Here is a 20399-nt window from a genome sequence, read left to right as displayed (position 1 = left end):
ATTGGTCTGACGTAACCTGGCTTCTCTTCTGTTCTCATTTCTGACCTTCCCCCTCCTGCTGCTCCAGCATGATGGGGAAACCCCACAAATAGCCTGGTCGGCTATGAGTTGGGGGGGGGGGTTGGCTTCAGTTGTGTGTCCCCCCCCCCAGCAAGTAGAAACCTTTGGTGAAACACAAAGCCTTATACTCTGGCATTTACGTGGCTAATGGTTTTCAACTCTTGTGTGAGTGCACACCTAGGGTAGAAGACGGAAATGCAGGTAACGATTCCCAGTGGCCTCTGGCATAGTAGATGCAACTTTGTTCTCAGTCCCATGGGGGGCATAAAGGACCCTCTGAATTTGTCGACTGGTACCCTCAGCTGGGCCTGGAGATCTTCCAGGATTGCGGCTGGTGTTCTGACCGCCGAGCGCAGTTTCTTGGGAGGAGATGGCAGCTTTGGGGCAGCTCCGTTCCCAAACCCCCAGAAATTTCCCAAGACTGAATTAGAACCCTCAGTAGACATCCCTGTCTGCTTGTCTGTTACCACTGCCATGCATTAACGCAACGGCTACAACTTCCAAAGATGGAACTAGATAAGCACAAAGGAAAAACACAGCTTCCTTCCCACGCGATTGTTCTCCCTCAGATCGCTTGGATTGTGAGGTTGCATGCACAGATTCTTCTTGGAAAACGCCTCAACTCAAGGCACTGCTTGGGTGAGCATTCTACCGTTATCACAACGGTGAGGCTTTTGTGCTTCGTGTCCGTTCGTCCTGCAGTGAAACGGGCTTGTACAACCGTCAACGCATTTTGTTTTACTTCCTGCCTGATTTGGCACGCATTTCCATCCCCCCCCCCTCATGACAGGGATCGTCCTGTTCTGCCCAGAGTGAAATGGTCACATCTGCTGCCCCCACCCCGGGCAAGCTGCCCGTCTTGGAATTTGTGGCTGCATCTGCCTACCTGGGGTCTGATAGTTGAGTGAGACCATCTGGCAGCCGGCGTTCCAGAAAATCTGAGGCATGTAATTGCTGGAATCCACTCTGCCTCCCTTTGGGTATATCCGACTCATTTGCCGTTTGTTGTAGCTGTGTTATGGGTTAAGGAAAACGAAACCACCCAGCAACCTATAGGCTTTAGTGATCATTAGCTCAAGTCTCTGCTTTCCGTCTCCCAAACCATTTGGAACATGCAACTATCCCAGGATAATGCACAAAAAGAACCCTGTTGGACTGCCCCCCCCCCCCCGGATGGACAAAGAAGAGTTGGTGTAGTGCTTAGGAGTGCGGACTTCTAATCTGGCATGCCGGGTTCAATTCTGCGCTCCCCCACATGCAGCCGGTTGGGTGACCTTGGGCTCTCCATAGCACTGATAAAGCTGTTCTGACTGAGCAGTGATATCGGGGCTCTCTCAGCTTCACCCACCTCACAGGGAGAGGTGGGGAGAGGAAAGGGAAGGCGAATGTAAGCAACTTTGAGCCTCCTTCGGGTAGAGAAAAGCAGCATATAAGAACCAACTCTTCTTCTTCTTCTTCTTCTTCTTCTTCTTCTTCTTCTTCTTCTTCTTCTTCTTCTTCTTCTCCTTCTTCACCCCGCTTTTCACGACCGGAAGGAGTTTGAAAGTCACTTCCAATCACTTGCCCTTCCTTTCCCTGCAACAGATATGCTGTTAGGTAAGTGGGCCTGAGAGAGCTCTGACAGAACTGCTCTGTGCGAACAGCTCTAACGGGATTGTGACTAGCCCAAGGTCACCCAGCTGGCTGCTTGTGGAGGAGTGGGGAATCAAACCCAGCGCACCAGATTAGAGGCTCTTAACGGCCACACCAAGCTGGCTCCTAAAGTTCACCATTATGCTCCCTCCCCTCGGCTCCAGCGCAAGGATACTTCACAAACTCAATGGCGTGTGTCTTCAAGTAACCGAGCCCAACAGACTCATTAAACGAGGACATGTTATAGTGAACGTTGCGCTCTAGAAAGAAAACAGGACAAAGAATTACCTTCTTTGGTAAAACTGGGAATAAACTGGTATTTAGGAATCACATTCAGACCTCGTCATACATCCGGCATGGTACCCAAGGCAGAGTACACAGAAGTCCTGGGGAAATTCGAGCAGGAAGTGATAACGCTGTAGATATTCCTCTTTCTGCAGAATACGCATGCCCAGGTAGGAGCTACGTGTGTGCGGGAGGGTGTGATTTGCAGGGCTCATTTTCCAGAGGGGGACATGCTGCGCTACAAGGAAGCTTTATGACATACATTACCGAAGAAAGAAGAGCTGGGCAGGAGCTCCACGGCTGAATGAGCCATGCTTCTCTGCAGGGCCTCATAGTCTGGTGCCTCCATGTGGACAAAGGATGGGATAGGATGGAATGCAGGAAGCCCAAAGGCCCCCCCCCCTCTGTGCTTTGGAACGTTAAGACAGGGCTGTATTTTTCACAACTTGCGGGGAGGAGAGCGTAAACCTGGTCAATACCCACCCTTAACCATCTCTATTAAATTATTTAAATATGAAACTGTTTATATATTCCCAAGAACATATGCCAACAATTAAGAGTGTTTAAAAAAAAAATATTTCCCCCCCCCCCTTGAGGGCAGTATAGGAACGCAATAATAAATATATCAATCATGAGTGAAAATTTAATCTGGAAGGATATGCTCCCCACCTCTACCCCCTTCCTTGAAGCAGGTCACATGGCGATTGGTCCAAGGCCCCAGAGAGGGCTTTGTGGCTGCAGGGGCATTTACAGCTCAGCCTCCCTGGGCTGAGAGCAGCACCCTCGCAATGACACCACAGAGGCATGGGATACGCAGCAGGAACCCCCAAACGCATCTCAGACTGTGGGTCCACACTGGCTTCTCCAAGACCCTTTCTGGAAATCAGGAGGGCTTTTGTTTGGCTGGAGAAGGGTCTTCTTGGTGAACCAGCTTTATCTCCCCACACATGCACACACACACATCCCATCCAGATGAAGAGAGACATGTTTTGCATCTCCAGCAGTTCTTTTTTCTGTAAAGTGGCAAGTCTCAGGATGGACTTCCAGCCTTCCAGCCCTTGAGACACAGGCCCCTTCTCACACACCCCTCCTCCACCAATACCCATGGCTAAGGGCAGAGATATTCCCCAAGCAGTCCTTTGGCTATTCTCCATGAGTACCCAACATAACGAGTCTCTGCAATTGGATGAGCGGTTTCTCAGTGGAACAGGCTTCTTCAGGAGGTGGTGGGTTCTCCATCTTTGGAAATTTTTAAACAGAGGCTGGACAGCCATCTGACGGAGAGGCTGATTCTGTGAAGGCTCAAGGGGGTGGCAGGTTACAGTGGTTGAGCGATTGGGATGTGAGTGTCCTGCATTTTGCAGGGGGTTGGACTAGATGACCCATGAGGACCCATTTATTCTATGAAACTATGATTCTATGTGTCACTTCCTCTTCTTAATGTAAGCTACGATTCGAGCGCTTAAATGATACCTTTGTCATTTTTAATCCTACGCTTCTGCGTGCTGTGTAGTAAGGAGCGGTATTATGTTTTATTTCTTCATTGCTCAACCTCTGGGTTCCTGATAGACCCACCCCAAGGTTCCCATCTTCTCCGCCTCTTTTCTTCTCAAAGACCAAAAGACCTCCCTGCCCAGTCCATGGTCTGCTTTGATGATCCATAGGTTAAGCTTTAGGGAGTATAGGCTGAACTTCAGTGATCCCAAATGAAAAATAAGGTGGTGGAGGGGTATCCCTGGGTGGCAAGCAAATGCCCTCCAAGTCCAGAGAAAGAAACAGAGCTAGGGAGAGGATGAGGTGGCACCTTTTCAACCAAAGCAGCTTCCGGGGGATACTCACCAGCCCGGAAGGGGCAATACCCCTTCTGTGAAATCCCAGGGGGAGGGGGGGTGTTGAGCCCCACAGTTCTCCTGTAGTTTATGGGATATATATATTTTTAAGCAACAGAATATAAACCTGACATGAGTTGAATGACTTTTTACGTTACCTTCCGCTATAGCAAAACCTTGAAATTTGACCGGTTGAGCGTAGTTGATCAGCGTTGATAAGTAGGGGTGGATATTCGTTGTGGCCCCAACATATTTGTATGAAGCCATCCACGCTTGCTCGTCTTCTGCTGTAATGACACCCTGAAAGCACATTCAGACAAGCATATCAATCAACGGCACACGTGTGCATGCATGCATGCATGTATGCATGCATGCGCGCACACAAACACCAGCAATAATTTCAACGGATGAACCATGTCAGACTTTCTACAAGCAAGCAGAAATGAAAAAGTTGTACAGATGAGACCCAGCCCAGTGATAAGAGCCCCCAAGGGTCACGTAGCTCAAGGGAGATGGACACACCACAAGATCCTCGACGAGGCATCATCTGCCTTCTGCCCAAAAGATGTAAGCCTTTGTGTCCACTGTAGGTTTCTGCTCTAAGACCCTATGCCATCAATGTCACCAGTTATGTGCATGGCACCCCAAACATTCTGAGCAAAATACAATTTGTGAGCAATCTTCCAGAAAAACACGGCTTTGGCCACCATGAAAGTTGAGTCTCCATACACAAATATCCCTCACAAAGATGGACATCAGGAACACCACCTCTGACAACACCACAACTGAGGTCACTCCCCAAACTCTTTCTATTTGTTCTCACTGGTAACCACTTCGGATTTAAAGAAGACTCATTCCTTCAGATCAATGGCATGACCGTGGGCCACAATTTCATGGCTGTCCTGGAGCAGCACTTCCTCAACTCATGTCTGTGAACACTCTTCATGTCCCTGAGCTCTCCAGAGGAAATTCTCATCATCTGGATGCATGGAAAGGAAGCGCTGGAGAAATTTGACCAGACCTTCAGCAAGGTCTGGTCCACCATCCACCTGACCACAAATCAACCAGTACAAGAAGGACATCTTCTAGACCAGGAGTAGTCAACCTGTGGTCCTCCAGATGTCCATGGACTACAATTCCCATGAGCCCCTCCCATGAGTGAATACTGGCAGGGGCTCGTGGGATTTGTAGTCCATGGACATCCAGAGGACCACAGGTTGCCTACCCCTGGTCTAGACAACTCTGTACAAATACATCAGGAAAGCATCAGAGCCACCTACTGATGGCCAAACATATCTACACACCTCCATTCCCCATCCCAAACACACTGAAGAATCCACTGCCTGTAGCCTCAGGCAGGGATTCTCACTTGTAGGATGTACAACGGATGTTTCTGGAATGACAAGACCCACCGAATGCAGTAGGGAGGCAGGTCAGCAAAACCAGAAGAATCCCAAGAGATGACCTGCTACAGGACAGGCCCAAAGGAAATTGAAACACTGCTGGTGGCCACATTCAGATCTCAGCTCCTGGTTCAATGCATCATTAATGACCTACAGCCAATGGTGCTCCTCTCTCACAGGCATTGGGAGGTAAACCTCTTCTTTCCTCATCTTCAACAACTGCTCACCTGCAATAATACAAGGAATCCGGGCCTAGGGCCCCAAAAAAGCAATTTGTTTTGCGCCCATGTTCTCCCAAACAACACCAGTCATATAACCTCAGGGTCATTCACTGGGTTACCTTCCAATGTTATATATGCCCGTAATTATCAGCAATGCTATGACACTCTCTGCATCAGACAAACAGGGGACCTGTGCAAAAGAATAGGCGGCTATAATTCTGACATCAAAAATAGCAACAGTGAAAAAAACAGTGGAAGAACATTATAATCTTCTAGGGCAGGGGTGGTCAACCTATGGTCCTCCAAATGTCCATGGACTACAATTCCCATGAGCCCCTGCCAGCGTTTGCTGGCAGGGGCTCATGGGAATTGTAGTCCATGGACATCTGGAGGACCGCAGGTTGACTATCCGTGTTCTAGGGCAGGGGTAGTCAACCTGTGGTCCTCCACATGTCCATGGATTACAGTTCCCATGAGCCCCTGCCAGCAAACGCAGAAACAAATATTTAAAGGCAGCGGTGCCTTAAATTGCGAGCAGTGAAATCCTTCCTGTTTGGACAACAAAACTAGAGTCCAATCGCACCTTTAAGTCCCACAAAGATTGATTCAAGGTGTGAGCTTTTTCGTTGTGCCACTTCAGACTGACACGGCTACCCACGTGAATCTATCCTTCCTGCTTGGATCTGCCTGACGTTATAGCAGGTGGCCGGTAGGTGGCAGTGTGCCATGCGGCTGCCCATTCAGAAGTCTTTTTCCAGCTTTAATTTTTACTTTTCATAAAGACGGTGGGTCGCCGTGTTGGTCTGAACAGCAGAACAAATTTAGGGTCCAGTCAGGCACTTTTAAGACCAACAAAGTTTTATTCAAGGGATGAACTTTCATGTGCACACACTTGTCCTCAGATACAACATGTACACGAAGCCTGACTGGACCCTGGATTTGTTTTTACTTTCCAGTTATCAAAGAATTAACACAGGCCACGTCCTGTAGCCAGAAGTGAGAAGATGTCCATTCAATGGCTGCCAAGGGTCAGAGGCCACTTCCATTCACGACCTTCTTTACTTTTCATATTTCATGCCAAAACCCAGATGTGAGGGGTGGGTGACAAGGTGACCAGCTAAAAGAGCAGAGAAAACCATCTTGGCTGGGGGCAGTTCCCAAGGCTTGCAAGGCAGAGAAAGAATCCCTCCCCCCCAATATCTCAAAGGAGTCTCAGTGGCATACAAGAACCAACTCTTCTTCTTCTTCAGTAATATCAGGGCTCTCTCAGCCTCACCTCCCTCACAGGGTGTCTGTTGTGGGGAGAGGAAAGGGAAGGAAAATGTCAGCTGCTTTGAGATTCCTTTGGGGAGACAAAGGCGGCATATAAGAACCAACTCTTCTTCTTCTTCTTCAGTAATCTTAGGGCTCTCTCAGCCTCACCTCCCTCGCAGGGAGTCTGTTGTGGGGAGAGGAAAGGGAAGGCAACTGTAAGCCACTTTGAGACTCCTTTGGGTAGAGAAAAGCGGCATATAAGAACCAACTCTTCTTCTTCTTCAGTAATATCAGGGCTCTCTCAGCCTCACCCACCCCACAGGGTGTCTGTTGTGGGGAGAGGACAGGGAAGGCGACTGTAAGCCACATTGAGACTCCTTTGGGTAAAGAAAAGCAGCATATAAGAACCAACTCTTCTTCTTCAAACAATCCATTTAACCACACAGACCATTACAATTCTTCCTCCTGCCCTAAAAAAGACATCACTTTCCAAACCATGACAAGAGTTATACTCATGAGCCAATGGCACTACAGCACAGAGAAAGATGTCTGCCTCCTATGTCCCTTTTATGCTGCTGCTGCTTCTCCTGGGATCACTGATCAAAACAGATCCCGGGGGGGCGCAGGACCAGGATCAGGAAGCCCTGGGTCAGAGTGCCCACTCTGCCACCCTCTCCATGCCTTCTCACACACCTTGCAGGGTTGTTGTTAAAGGGAGAACTGTGCATGCTCCCCTGAATTCTTTGGGCAGAGCAAAAGTGGTATTGATGGACAGACCCAAGCCCAGAACACAGAACGAGGAAAGGAAGAACACATGATTTCCTTTAACATCGCCGCTGATACATATTTAGTAATCTAACGCAAGTGCTCCGGCTGAAAGACAAAAGGGCCTATGGTTCTGTCAATAAACCAAGTGGACGGTTTTGGACAGGCTCCCGAGAACACAGGATGGTATCCAAAGCGTAAACGCCAGAACACCAGCCCCTCACATGTATAATAACAGAACAGCAGAAACCCCATAAAATGTGGGCACAGTCTAAGACTAACTAAGCCTGGAGATGGGATGAGAGAATTATGGAAGAGCAGGAATCGGGGGGCTGGGGGGGGGGGGTCGAAGCAAAACACCGCAAGACAGGAATCCGGGAAATCCCAAAATGAGAAGACAATGAGAGAGATCTCAAGATGCAGGCAAGATGCCAGTGTGACTTCCTTCTCTCTTTAAAAAACTCCCAACCAAAAGGTCTGCCTTAGAATCAGAGAATAACAGAGTTGGAAGGGACCTCGTGGGTCACCTAGTCCAACCCCCTGCACTATGCAGGACACTCACAACCCTGTCGCTCATCCACTGTAACCTGCCACCCCCTTGACCCTTCACAGAATCAGACTCTCCGTCAGATGGCTATCCAGATCTGTTTAAAAATCTCCAAAGATGGAGAACCCACCACCTCCCGAGGAAGCCTGTTCGAACTGTCCTCCACTGAGAAAACACTCTGACTGTCAGGCGGAGACAGAGTAGTTCTCCAAGCCAACACCAATTCTACTGTGCCGTGCCAGAAGGGAGCAGCAAGACCGGCTCTTTGGGATAAAGATCAGCAGTCCCACAGCCCTCGGAAGCCAGCAAGAAAGATCCCAAGAAAGATCAAATGATGCAGAGAGTCCAGAGCGCGTTCTACAAAACAGATGAAGAGACATGAAACTTGACTACTGATAATGGATCACCTTTTTATTGTTTTCTTGTTCAGAGTCATCCACAGCCTAAAGGAAATAAAATACAGGTATTACATCCCAGAGATACACTGGCAACACCACAGATTCAAAACTCAAAAGCACACAGCGCTGGGCATTTTATCGGGGGGGTTGATTGTTGGAAGGTTTGATGTTACCATGTTTTATGCATATGTTGTAAAGTGCTGCTAGCCAGTTCGCTGGGAGCGGTGGTCTAGAAGTCGAATGAATGAATGAATGAATGAATGAATGAATGAATGAATGAATGAATGAATGAATGAATGAATGAATGAAATGCGTCCCCCCCCCCCACAGGCAGCAGGGTTGTGGGAGTCACAACTAGGCTTGTGCACCATTCAAGCCCGAAATGGCCAGCTCCGCTGCACAGGGAGGAGGGGCAGCACCGGTGTCGGTACACCAGTCGGTGCCCGCACACAGGTCCAACTCCTGGTTTGGCGGCCAAAGTACACAACTCACAGCCTCTGCTGAGCTTGCAAAGGTTGGCAAAACATCAGATGGGAGGTGGGGGTGGGAGCAGTGAACTGCGGGAAGGCCTCTATGCAGCAGTGAGATGAGAGCCAGGGGCCAGATTCACAGTGGGCTTGGGGGTGGGGGGTCCAGATCACTGAGCCTGGTGGCGGTCAAAGGAGGTGTGGAAAGCCACCTAGCCCCATGGCTCCAAAGCTGTTCTCTTGTGTTGAGAGAAGCAAAGAAATCCTAGGAGCTACCGGCCAAGTATTTAGGCCAGGGGTAGTTAAACTGCGCCCTTCAAACTGCGCCCTTCAAACTGCGCCCTTCAAACTGCAAATGCTGGCAGGGGCTCATGGGAATTGCAGTCCATAGCGATCTGGAGGGCTGCAGTTCGACTACCCCTGATTTAGGCCAATTCGTTTGCAGTCTTGTTCTCATCTAGAGCCCAAGATACGAGAATGCTGTCTTGGAGTACATGTTGTGATGCTGGTCCTTAGGAACCCAACCCAGAGCACTCTGGCTACGTGGGGCAGGAAGTGTCTTGATGCGCTGGAAGGAACATCCCCTTCTCAACCCAAGGGGGAGGACAAGAGGAAATCAGCAGAGGGTCGTCCTTCACCTGGGAGCTGTTCTGCTTCAGAGCTTTAAAAGGCACTTGGGAAAAGGAGGCCTTCTCCTCCCACAGCTGCATGGATCAAGTTTGGAAGACAGCCAAGGAGGTGAAAGAAGGAGCTGGAGGCCAGGAGAGGAGCAGAGTTCTCCGAGGCAGCTGCAGGGCTTGACTGGGGCAAGTGGGGTGGGATGCATCTCCTAGGAGGGCACGGAAACAAGGGGGACCAGGAAGAGGCGGGGGAGAGGGTGGAGGCGCTGTCAAGTCGCAGCCAATTTCTGGCAACCTTATAGGCTTTTCAAGGCAAGAGACGAAGGGAGGTGGTTTGTCCTTGCGTGCCTCTGCACCGGTTGTGTCCCAACCAAATACTAATCAGGGCTAACCCTGTTTAGATTCCAAGAGCTGATGAGGCCGAGCTAGCCTGGGCCACTAGCAAGTTCAGCTGACCAAAAGCTATCAGGAAAACTATTCTAACCTGCTCTTGGGGCATCCCCTCCAATTCCCAAAGAGACTTTAAGTTCTTTGGATTTTCATTATGTAAGTCAGTTGTGTTATCCAGGACTTAAAACGGGAAACATCCTATGCGCATCCAGTAACCTTAACAAAAAGAGCCACACAAAAACATCACCTGCCTCCTACTGCAGCCGCTGGGGGAGCCTGCAAGGAGCAAGGACAGGGGTCACTTTGCACCCTGGCCTCCTCATCCTGCACCCGCAGGCTCTGGGATGTTTCTGGAGAGCAGGCCTTCAGCTGCCACCTTCCCACTGCAGGAATCTCTGGTACAGTAAATCCAATCTGTTCCACTTAATATTTCTGGTAATGCCTTGGCCTAAGTGCCACTCGGCGCTTAACACCCACTCAGGGTGGCTGTCCTGCCCCTGAGTACCTCCTCGTCCAACCGGCTTGCCTGTCTGTCCAGCAGCCAGCCAATCGCCTTCCATCCCCCACCCTTGACCACCCCTCCTCCTTCCACTTCCCTCTGAGGCTCGGAGGCTGCAGATCCCTGCCACGTGAGAGCTGCCTCTGCCGGTGAGTTCCCTAACAGCTGCCTGCAGCCTTTCCAGATCCTGGGCAGAGGGGGAGGCCATCCGCAGAGTTCTTACACCCCCCCCCCCAGAGAAGGTGGGGAACCTATTCTGGAACCTTCCTATGCAGCCACAGGACCACCATCTTTAGGGGATTAAGCTTCAGGAAGCTTTGCTGGAGCCTTTGTGTCATAGCCCACAGACACCTGGCCAAAATTTGGGTGATCAGGCAGAGCTTGGTGTTATAGGTTCCAGGCTTGGTGCTATAGCCTAGCCGATATCTCCAGACAAGCTGGACTAGAGGGCGAATAAAGGGGTTGAATAATATTGGGGAAAGGATTGCACCCTGCGGCACTCTACACTGGAGTCTGCAGCAACGCAGTTGTTCTTCCCCCATGGCAACCCCCTGCCCCCAGCTATGGATTAAGGAGACCAGCCACTGTAAGGCTGACCTCTGAATCCCCACGTCAGTGAGGTGGTGAGCTAAAAGCTACTGTTGATCATTGCTGTGAAGTCCAATAACACAAGCAGTGCTGATTGGCCTCGATCCCGCTGTCTTCAGAGATCATCTGTGAAGGCAACCAAAGCCACTTCCAACCCATGACAAGGTCAGAAACTGGACTGGAATGGGTCCAGATCGATGCTTCATCTAGGTATGCCTTCAGTTGGTCTGCTGCCTGTTCAATCACCTTTCCCAGAAATGCCAAATGCGAGTTGGGGCAGTAGGGTCTTGTGGGTCCAAAAATGGATTTTTCAAGAGGGGTCAGATCACTACCTCTTTCAGCTTCCCTGAAAAAGACCCTGAGGACAGGGACAGATTTCTAATATCCCAGAGGGGCCTCCCCATCTTCCTGTCATCACCTTTCAGGAGCCGTGAGGGACAGGGGTTGAGGGGACAAGGGTTCAGCCTCATAGAAGCTAGCAACCTATCCACATTGGTTTGTGAAAGTTCCCTGAAGCTGTCAAAGCCCTCCCCCGAGATGGTCAAGGGCCCCCAGTTTACTTACTGTATCAACTACTGGGGGAAGGTTGCAGCAGAGAGAGAAAATTTTATCCATGAAATAACTTGCAAAAGCCTCACAGCTTATGGCCAATTGACTCTTATTTGAATGTCCTTCCTCGAGGGCAGTAAGGAATCGAATTACCCTACATAATTGAGCTGGGTGAGAGCTGGCAGATGCAATGGAAGTGGTGTAGAAATCCCTCTTCACAGCTTTCGCCACTATCTCATAGGCTTTCATAAGCATCTCATAAGATGTTCTTGCTGCTTCATCGCAAGTCTTTCTCCAAGCCATCTGAACTCCTGTTTCCTTTTTCTCAGCTCCCTGGTATACCAGGGAGTGGAGAGGCGAAGGTGGGGAAAGCATTGGGGAGTGAGCTTGTTGATGGCTCCAAACAACTAGTTATGCCAGCTGTTGACTAAGCCATTAGTGAGTTGCTGCAACACCCAGGCTGCCACCACCTCCAGCCGACTGAACCGATTATCTGCCAGTGAGTTAGGTGGATGGTACAACCAGCCACAGCCAAGTTCTTGGCTATGCCCCATCCCCTGCCAGCACTTTCAAGTCTGGGGAGTGCCCTGCAGGAGAAAGCCTTCTGGATCAGTATCGCAACACCCTCCCCCCCCCTTGACCCGAAGTCCAGAACTGATGGGGGAATAAGCTGGGGGAGCAAGCTGGGGGACTGTTTCACCCTTCTTACCCAAGTCTTGGTCACACGTGTCAGGTCTACTTTATGTTCTGTAAAATATGACTGCAGAACTGAGGTCTTATTACTGATAGACCTGGCGTGACACAGTCAGGTTAATCCCCTTTGCCCCTCACCATTCATTTCTTGGGATGGGAATAGGGTTAGAAAGGGTTTGAACATAACCATATCTGGGACCCTTTCTAATTTCCTTCTCCCACCGCTGAACCGCCTATGTCCCCTGATAATTCCCTGATAATTCCACTCCCTGGACCACCTTAATTCCTGTCCCCCCATCCATCACAAAATTATCCAAACTGGAAAAAAAATTTCTCCTACCCTCCCGCTAATTCACTTATATCCCCAGCCAAAAAGGACAAAGCATGACAACAACTATAGTGACTACAGCAATCCATTTTCAAAGACAGTGCCATACATTTCCAATGTCCACAACCGTGCCAGAAATGTTTTTCAGATTTAGTTATCCACAATCCCTACAAGTAGTGCCATCTCCTCTCCAGCTCACCTTGTGGGAAGTCAACCCATTAAAATGGACACAGTCAAGGAAAAATAGGAGAAAATGATCCTACCTTTTTCATGTTGTTGGCCACAGATTCTTTTTGGCTCAAGTCATCTGCAGACAGCTCACTTCCAAATTTGTATTCTGGATGGGCTTCTTCTTCTTGGTCAGCTACCATTTGAGCCAAAGAGAAAGAGGACGTATTAGGAAACATTTCAGAATAAAGCCATCATGCTGCAGAGTTATGAAAATGATCACTGCCTCTCCCATAACCATTTTTTTCTTGATGAACCCAAGTCCAAGAAGTACAAGAATATTGTAGGCCTGGCAGCCAGGATGCTTTTAACACATCTGCGCCATCTGCTACTAGATCAACTGTCTGTTACAAGAGAGAAGGTGCTACTTCCACGAGTACTTTGCTTTCCTACCATCTACAAAGAACATAGACCCATGGGTTAAGCCAGCTGACTTGGATGGCCCTACAACAGGTGTTATGTAAATACATGGAAGATGGCAGCAGATCAACCTAGCCAAGATAGCTAAACCATGCTCAGAGGCAGCATGCCTATGGTTGATGGTGGAGTTAGCATGCAGGATAGCACCTGAGTGGCCACTTCCAGGCTAATTGGTGTCTTTTCTCCCACAATACGTTGTCTCCGTTCCTGGCATTAATGAGACTGGAAAAGGGCCAGCCTTCTTCAGTTATGATCCTATAGAATAGCGATCCCCAACCTGTGGGCCTTGGACTACATATGGTCCTTCGACTAATTGGAGGTGGGCCCCAAAGGACGCCTTCTCCCCCCCCCCCCCCCGGCCCTTTACTTCATCCCCCCCCCCCCGGCCCTTTACAACACACTTCGGGTATCATTGTCTCCCATCACTCCCAGATGGGACTATCTCGTTGCAGAGAAACAAGCTCAGGGTTCCCATTGATTTGTCATTGTCATGAATTAAAATTTCCATGAAAATAAAATGTTCCTTATGTTTGTTTAAACATTACCATAGCGATCAGAGAGTGTTAGGGCAGTGGCTGAGAATAGAGGAGTAAACTGCAGACCAAAGGGAGCCATGGCCACCCTCTCACGCCCTCCTGCCTGCCTCCCCTTTCAAAGCCCATTTTTAAAATGGGCTTGATACTACTACTACTACTACTACTACTACTGCTACTGCTACTGCTGCTGCTACTACTACTACTACTACTACTGCTACTGCTACTGCTACTGCTACTGCTACTGCTGCTGCTACTACTACTACTACTACTACTACTACTACTACTACTACTACTACTACTAATGTGTATTTATACATTTATTTAATTCATTTGTAGCCTGTCTTTTCCCCCAGTGCTACTTACAGCAGTCTCCTCTCCTCTGTTGTATCTTCACAACAGTCACGTGAGTCAGGGGAGGCAGAAAGGCGGGACTGGACCCAGGTCACCCAGAACATCTAGGATGGGGATTCAAACCTGAATCTTCCAGACCATTGTCCCTCCCTCCTAACACCACACTGGCTCTCAGATAACCACAACACAACCCTGGGTGATCAAGTCCTCCCAGCCAGGGAATGGGGGAGTTTACTGCGCCCCCTGCCTGCTCTCCGATGATCTGTCATAAACATGGGTGGGGAGCAACAAGGCCAGGCCCGGGACCCGCCTCACCGCTTTCTATCTCCTCCTCGGTGTCGTCTTCCAAGATGCTGACGGGAGCCGCCGTCTCACCAGCTTCCATCATGCTCTTCAAAGCCTCGAGCTGCTCTGTTTAAATCAAACACAGTGACACGGAAACAAAGCAAAATACAGGATAGAAGCCAAGAAATAACATTAGCAGCAAAAGGATTAGAAAGAACACTAGCCGTTCCTCTGGTAGGGGAACTAGCAGAGGAACGGCGCCCTGGCTTAGCCAGATCTTGTCAGATCTCAGAGCTAAGCAGGGTCAGTGCTTGGAAGGGGGGCCACTCAGGAAGGCTCTGCAGAGGAAGGCCATGGCAAGCTCCCTCTGCTTCCCATTTGCCTTGGGACCCCCTTGCAGGGCTTGATGTAAGTTGACAACGGCTTCACAGCACTTTACACACACACGTACTGAAACGTTCAGAGAGTTGCAGAGAAGAGACATGCATGGCTTGGCTGCATCTGCCCTCGAGCAGCGAGGCTGTCCAGATCAGTATTTTAAGTGAGAGGGGGCTTTTCTGTGGCCTCCCGGTCTGCCAGAGATTAGGCAGGAGGGGAAAGGTTTTCCCCCTCCAAAGGAAAGCCCACAGACTCCTCTGCATTGCTCTCAGAAGGAAATGCCCCCCTACCCTTAGCCAGGGGCTCTGAGAGGCTCCCTTCACAGCAGGGCCTCTTCTGCATGATGGAAAAGCTGATGAAAACTCACTAAATACATCGTGGTTTTTCTGATTTCTGCACAGGAGATTGAATTTACTCTGCAAAACTGATTTTGCTCTGCATGGTGAACTGCCTGTTCGGTGCTTTAAGCATCTTTTAAGCGTTGTTTCTGAAAGATGCTTTTCACTGATTCATTTCTCTCCTGCCTGTCTCAGGTGCTTTTTTAGTCATGCAGAGAAGTTCCTTGGTTATGCAGATTAGTGACTGCATCAGAGAACAAAGCATGCCACTGGGTTTGTAATAGAGTCTAGCAAGTGGAGTTGGCTAAACTACAGGGGCCAGGGTTATGAACTGTTTCATGCAGAAAGCTTTTCAACAGTGTAGTTTTTCAACAGAGTATATTCAATGTAGAACAACGATTGTAGTATAATAAAGCGGTCTAAACTGGTTGTTTTTAAAACTGTTTTATTTGGCTCCATGCAGAATACCTCCAGGCCTGTGAAAATAGTAACCACACTCCGTCCTTAAAACTACGATTTCTGAAGGGTCCCTTCTCCCTGCCCCAGAGGCAGTGGGACCAAAGAGGAACTGTTGTGGGTGGGGTGGGTGGGGAGGGGATGTCAGTTTGCAATAGTGGAGGTAGTCAAACAGATCTGACCCTGGAAACAGAGGCCAATTACTAAGGGCTGCCTGTTCCCAATAAGACTTTGTAGAAATGGGTTTCAGTGTTTCCGGCATCAGCCCTGAGGGCCCTCCCTGCCCTCCACACAGCCCCCCAAAGGAGAGTCAGCCGTGGCCTGTCTGTTGTGCTGGCCATCTCCATGTCTGCAGTCACCAGCATTCGACTTACTTCTTTCTACTTCAGGTTTCAGCCTCTTGTTTTTGATGAGAATCTTTCTCTTAAGGTCATTTGGGGATGGCAGGGGTCTTCCTGCTTCAAGCTGCAGCCAAGAAAAGAAGCAACATTAAGAACCGCTTCTGCATGGTTCCCATGGCTCAGTTTGCACTTAAAGACTTGGCCATAACCAAGAGCCAAACCCCGAGGACTCACAGAAATTGGCCTGGCGTGTTGCTTGCTTCACCTCTCTCCTTAGCAAGTTACAAGTTGGCAACAGCAGCACTCTGGCTGGGTCAATGTTTGGTCCCTTCTTTGCCTCTGTGCATACACTAGAACTATATTGAATCCCAGAGGTGGAAGGTCACGTTGACCAACTCCCTGCTCAAGGGAGAATCAGCCAAAACATGAGAAGAGCCTTGCATGAGAAGAGTCCAGCCTCCTGTCTCACACACTGGCCAGCCAGTTCCTCTGAAGGGTCAGCAAGAGGGCAGGGAGGCCAAGGCCTTCCCCTGATAAGAACATCAGAACAACCCTGCTGAGTCAGACCAGTGAGGGTCTATCTAGTCCAACCTTCTGTCTCATACACTGGCCAGCCAGTTCCTCTGGAGCAGGGGTAGTCAAGTCAACCTGTGGTCCTCCAGATGTTCATGGACTACAATTCCCATGAGCCCCTGCCAGCATTTGCATTTGCTGGCAGGGGTTCATGGGAATTGTAGTCCATGGACATCTGGAGGGCCACAGGTTGACTACCCCTGCTCTGGAGGATCAACAACAGGGCACATGCTGCTTCCTGGCTTTGGGAGTCAGAGGATTAGTGCCCCTGAATGTGGAGGTTCCCCTCAGTCACCATGGCTGGTAGCCGCTGATAGAGAAGGATAAGGGAAGACAATGGAGGAAGGAGATTTGCTGGAAGGAACTGAACTGCTTAATCGATGATCATTTCAGAGTCGTCTGTTTGGTCTGCAGTGCCCCCTGACTTTCCTGCCTGTTAATTTTTTTTAAATTATGTTTGTTTAACTGTTTTTAAGTGTTATGTGAATTTACAGTGAAGCATGACCGCTCAAATGTAAAAAAAAAAACAAAACAACCAGCACTATGGTTGAGGCTGGGAGTTAGCGAAGTAGAGTCATCGCCCCCCCCCCCCCAGCCCGGGATGGGAAGTATACATCACCCCCCTCCATTCCCTCTTCCGCTTTGGTGGGGGTGGGGGTGGGGGGGAATGGGATTCTATTTTTTTCCGCCATGTTGGGGATCTTAAGAGTTTTAATGGGGATTTTAATGGGGTTAATGATGTCTGTCACCCGCCACGAGCCTTTTAGGGAGTGGTGGGAAACAAATCCAATAATAATAATAATAATAATAATAATAATAATAATAATAATAATAATAACAACAACAACAACAACAACAACAAATATAATACTAATAATAAATCTAATACTAATAATACTAATACAATGATCTGTGATAGTTGGAAAAGAATGGCCATTGGCAGTCTGCCAGTTTCTTTCAGTCACAGCCCCGTTTAGAATGGCCTTCAACAGGCATTGGAAACTGTTATTTATCAGCCAATCACAGAGGATTAAGAAGTGCCTTTAAATCACATATCTGTCATCTGATTTCTCATGTATCATTCTGACCCCCAGCTTGGCATAGTGGTCAAAAGTGGCGGCTTCAAAGGAAAATATGTATAAAGTAGTTAGCTAAGGTTCCTTTAATCAACCAGGGCCAGGGGCTTCTCAGTCCTGGCCCCTACCTGGTGGAGTGAGGTCCCAGAAGAGCTGCAGACCCTGTGGGAGCTTTCAGTGTTCTGCAGGGCCTGTAAGAAGGAGCTCTTCCACCAGGTCTATGGAGGAGGCCAGGGTGGAGGGAGAAAATAGGCTGGGGCCTGCCCTTAAGAAGATGTGTCCACACTGGGAATATCACGAGCCACAGTGGCGGGTAACAAATTGAATAATAATAATAATAATAATAATAATAATAATGATGATGATGATGATGATGATGATGATGATGATGATGATGATGATGATGATGATGATGATAATAATAATTTCTCTCCCTCTCCCTCTTCCTCCTCTTCTTCCTCATCATCATCAATGAGCTAACTTTTCCTGTTCTTTTCTTCTGGTTTTGCTAGACTTCACTGTACTATGCACTGTATACAGGGGCTGTTTTCACCAATCACACTGTACTTTTTTGCACAGTACATATTATATTTGGTTTGCATGCAATCTAGTCCACCCGCCTTTTCTTTTGTGTGGTCTGAGGAAGTGATCCCCAAACTTTTTATCACCGGGGACCGGCCAACGCTTGACAATTTTATTGAGGCCCGTGGGGGGGTAGTCTTTTGCTGAGGGACATCGCCGCCGCTTGAGCCCCTGCTCCACTTGCTTTCCCGCTGGCGCCCCTGACTTCCTGCTACCCGCTGGGGGGCGCTGCCAGCAGCAGCTGCGCAGTGCCACGCTGTGGGGGAGTCCCAGCCATGGCGGCCGCAGGAGAACACCAAAGGTGAGCCGGCGGCAGAGTGGCAAGGCAGCCCCCGAGGCAGCAGCCGGGGAGGAGGACGAGGAGGAGCCGTGGCTGATCCACAGACCGGTCCCAGTCACCGGACTGGGGGTTGGGGACCACTGGTCTAAGGCAGTGGTCCCCAACCTTTTTATCACCGGGGACCGGTCAACACTTGACAATTTTACTGAGGGCCGGCGGGGGGGGGGGTAGTCTTTTGCTGCCGCTGCCTGAGTCCCTGCTCCACTTGCTTTCCTGCCGGTGCCCCTGACTTCCCGCCGCCCACTGGGGGGCACTGCCTGCAGCAGCTGTGCAGTGCCAGGCTGAGGGGGAGCCCCAGCCATGGCGGCCGCCGGAGAGCACCAAAGGTGAGCCAGCAGCAGAGTGGCAGGGCAGCCCCTGAGCAGCAGCCGGGGGGGGAGGAGGACGAGGAGCCGCGGCCTCGTACCAACTGATCCACGGACCGGCACCGGTCCCCGGACCGGGGGTTGGGGACCAGTGGTCTAAGGGACTCCGTGCCCTCTTTGGTTTCTCACCGAGGCCTCTCCACTCCTTGATCGGTTAATAATCACTACTCTTGCTGCCTATTTGAGAAATAGTTTTTTCAATAAAATACAAATATGATTGGAAGGTACCTACTGGATGTGTCTCTAGTGGTTGCTTTAATAGAAGGTCTCCAAAAATATCTTCACAGTATTTTGACATTTTGTACTGTTGGTATTTGCTGCAAAGATAGAAGAGACTCAGATAGAAGAGCCAAACAATACATGAAATATCTAGCATATCTAAAGGGTCTCTGCTTACTAGAGACAATGTATCGGAAGATTTTAACCATGCATAAAAACTGAGCCCAAAATAAAAAACGATCAGATTGTCTTAAAGGGATTCCGTCAAAGTGACTGGTAAATGTATTAATGCAGCTGTAACACACTTTAAAACGTAATTCCGACCCTTTGTTATTAGCACCGGTACTCATAATGACTGAATTTCACTTAGCCCAATAACCTTGGAATGCTTTTGTCAACCATTTCTTCCGCTTTGAATGCTGCCACACAGTTTCTCTGTTATCTCACCAGTGGAATACGCAAGATGGATGAAGTACCTGCAGTGGTTTTCAAACGACAAGATGACGGGATACTCCGACGTCACAAAAGCTGTTTCCCTGATGGCTTGGATCACATCCTTCAAAAAAACAGAGAAAAGGTGAGAGGATGTGCAGCCAAGGCTTTAGCAATATGCTGAAAAAACATCCCAGGCTCCCCTTTACAACTTGGTCCCTCCTCAGTGGAACAGGCTTCCTCAGGAGGAGGTGGGTTCTCCATCTTTGGAAATTTTTAAACAGTCTGGGTAGCCATCCAACGGAGAGGCTGATTCTGTGAAGGCTCAAGGGGGTGGCAGGTTACAGTGGATGCGCAACCAGGTTGTGAGTGTCCTGCATCATGCAGGGGGTTGGACTAGATGACCCAGGAAGTCCCTTCCAACTATGATCCAGGTCAGGATTGTCGACTTGGACTGGCAGCAGCTCTCCAGAGTCTTTGGTGGGAGTCTTTCATGGCCTTTCCCATCACTTGCCATCAGCGACTTTTAGCTGGAGGTGCCGGGGGTTGAACTTGGGGCTTTCAGCGTGTCAAGCAGATGCTCTGTCACTGAGCCACACCCCCTCCCCAAGTTCAACAGGCTTAGAAAGTGGTCCTGGTGGGAATGCCCAGGTAACCTTTTGCCCTGACTAACAAGGAAAATTCACCTTGAAAAGAATGTCTGTGCACATCGCCTTCCCATGGGTGATGATGGGCTCCTGGTCTTCCCCTTTTCCATCCCAGCAGTCGAGCTCAACGCATCTAGAAACCAAAGTAAAAAAAAACACTGTGCCTGATTCCAATTTGCTGAGAGAGAGAGAGAACATTTTGCAAAACATCTGATTTACAAAACAGTGGTTTCCCTCCATACACATATTGGTGAGAGCACCAAACACTTGAGGGGGGGGGGAAACATTCACCCCCAAAGATCAG

At 49.3% G+C, this 20399-nt stretch overlaps 1 protein-coding gene across 4 annotated transcripts in view; it reads right to left on the bottom strand.

The window, feature by feature from the left end:
* PLCB4 (phospholipase C beta 4) overlaps positions 1 to 20399 on the bottom strand; it is a 199538-nt gene that overhangs the window by 61724 nt on the left and 117415 nt on the right. For all 4 annotated transcript variants that reach the window (XM_077314657.1, XM_077314638.1, XM_077314629.1 and 1 more), the window contains 10 exons: positions 20135 to 20228; positions 19493 to 19572; positions 19030 to 19114; positions 15895 to 15985; positions 14379 to 14474; positions 12792 to 12892; positions 8404 to 8439; positions 3965 to 4106; positions 1868 to 1952; positions 947 to 1071 (listed from right to left, as the gene is read on the bottom strand). In XM_077314657.1, the coding sequence (XP_077170772.1) occupies positions 947 to 1071; positions 1868 to 1952; positions 3965 to 4106; positions 8404 to 8439; positions 12792 to 12892; positions 14379 to 14474; positions 15895 to 15985; positions 19030 to 19114; positions 19493 to 19572; positions 20135 to 20228 (935 nt within the window). The remainder of the gene's footprint in view (positions 1 to 946; positions 1072 to 1867; positions 1953 to 3964; positions 4107 to 8403; positions 8440 to 12791; positions 12893 to 14378; positions 14475 to 15894; positions 15986 to 19029; positions 19115 to 19492; positions 19573 to 20134; positions 20229 to 20399) is intronic.

This window comes from Paroedura picta, chromosome 1 (genome assembly GCF_049243985.1).
Source record: "Paroedura picta isolate Pp20150507F chromosome 1, Ppicta_v3.0, whole genome shotgun sequence".
NCBI lineage: Eukaryota > Metazoa > Chordata > Lepidosauria > Squamata > Gekkonidae > Paroedura > Paroedura picta.
The sequence above is the reverse complement of the archived record's forward strand: the minus strand, read 5'-3'. Positions and strand labels throughout refer to the sequence as shown.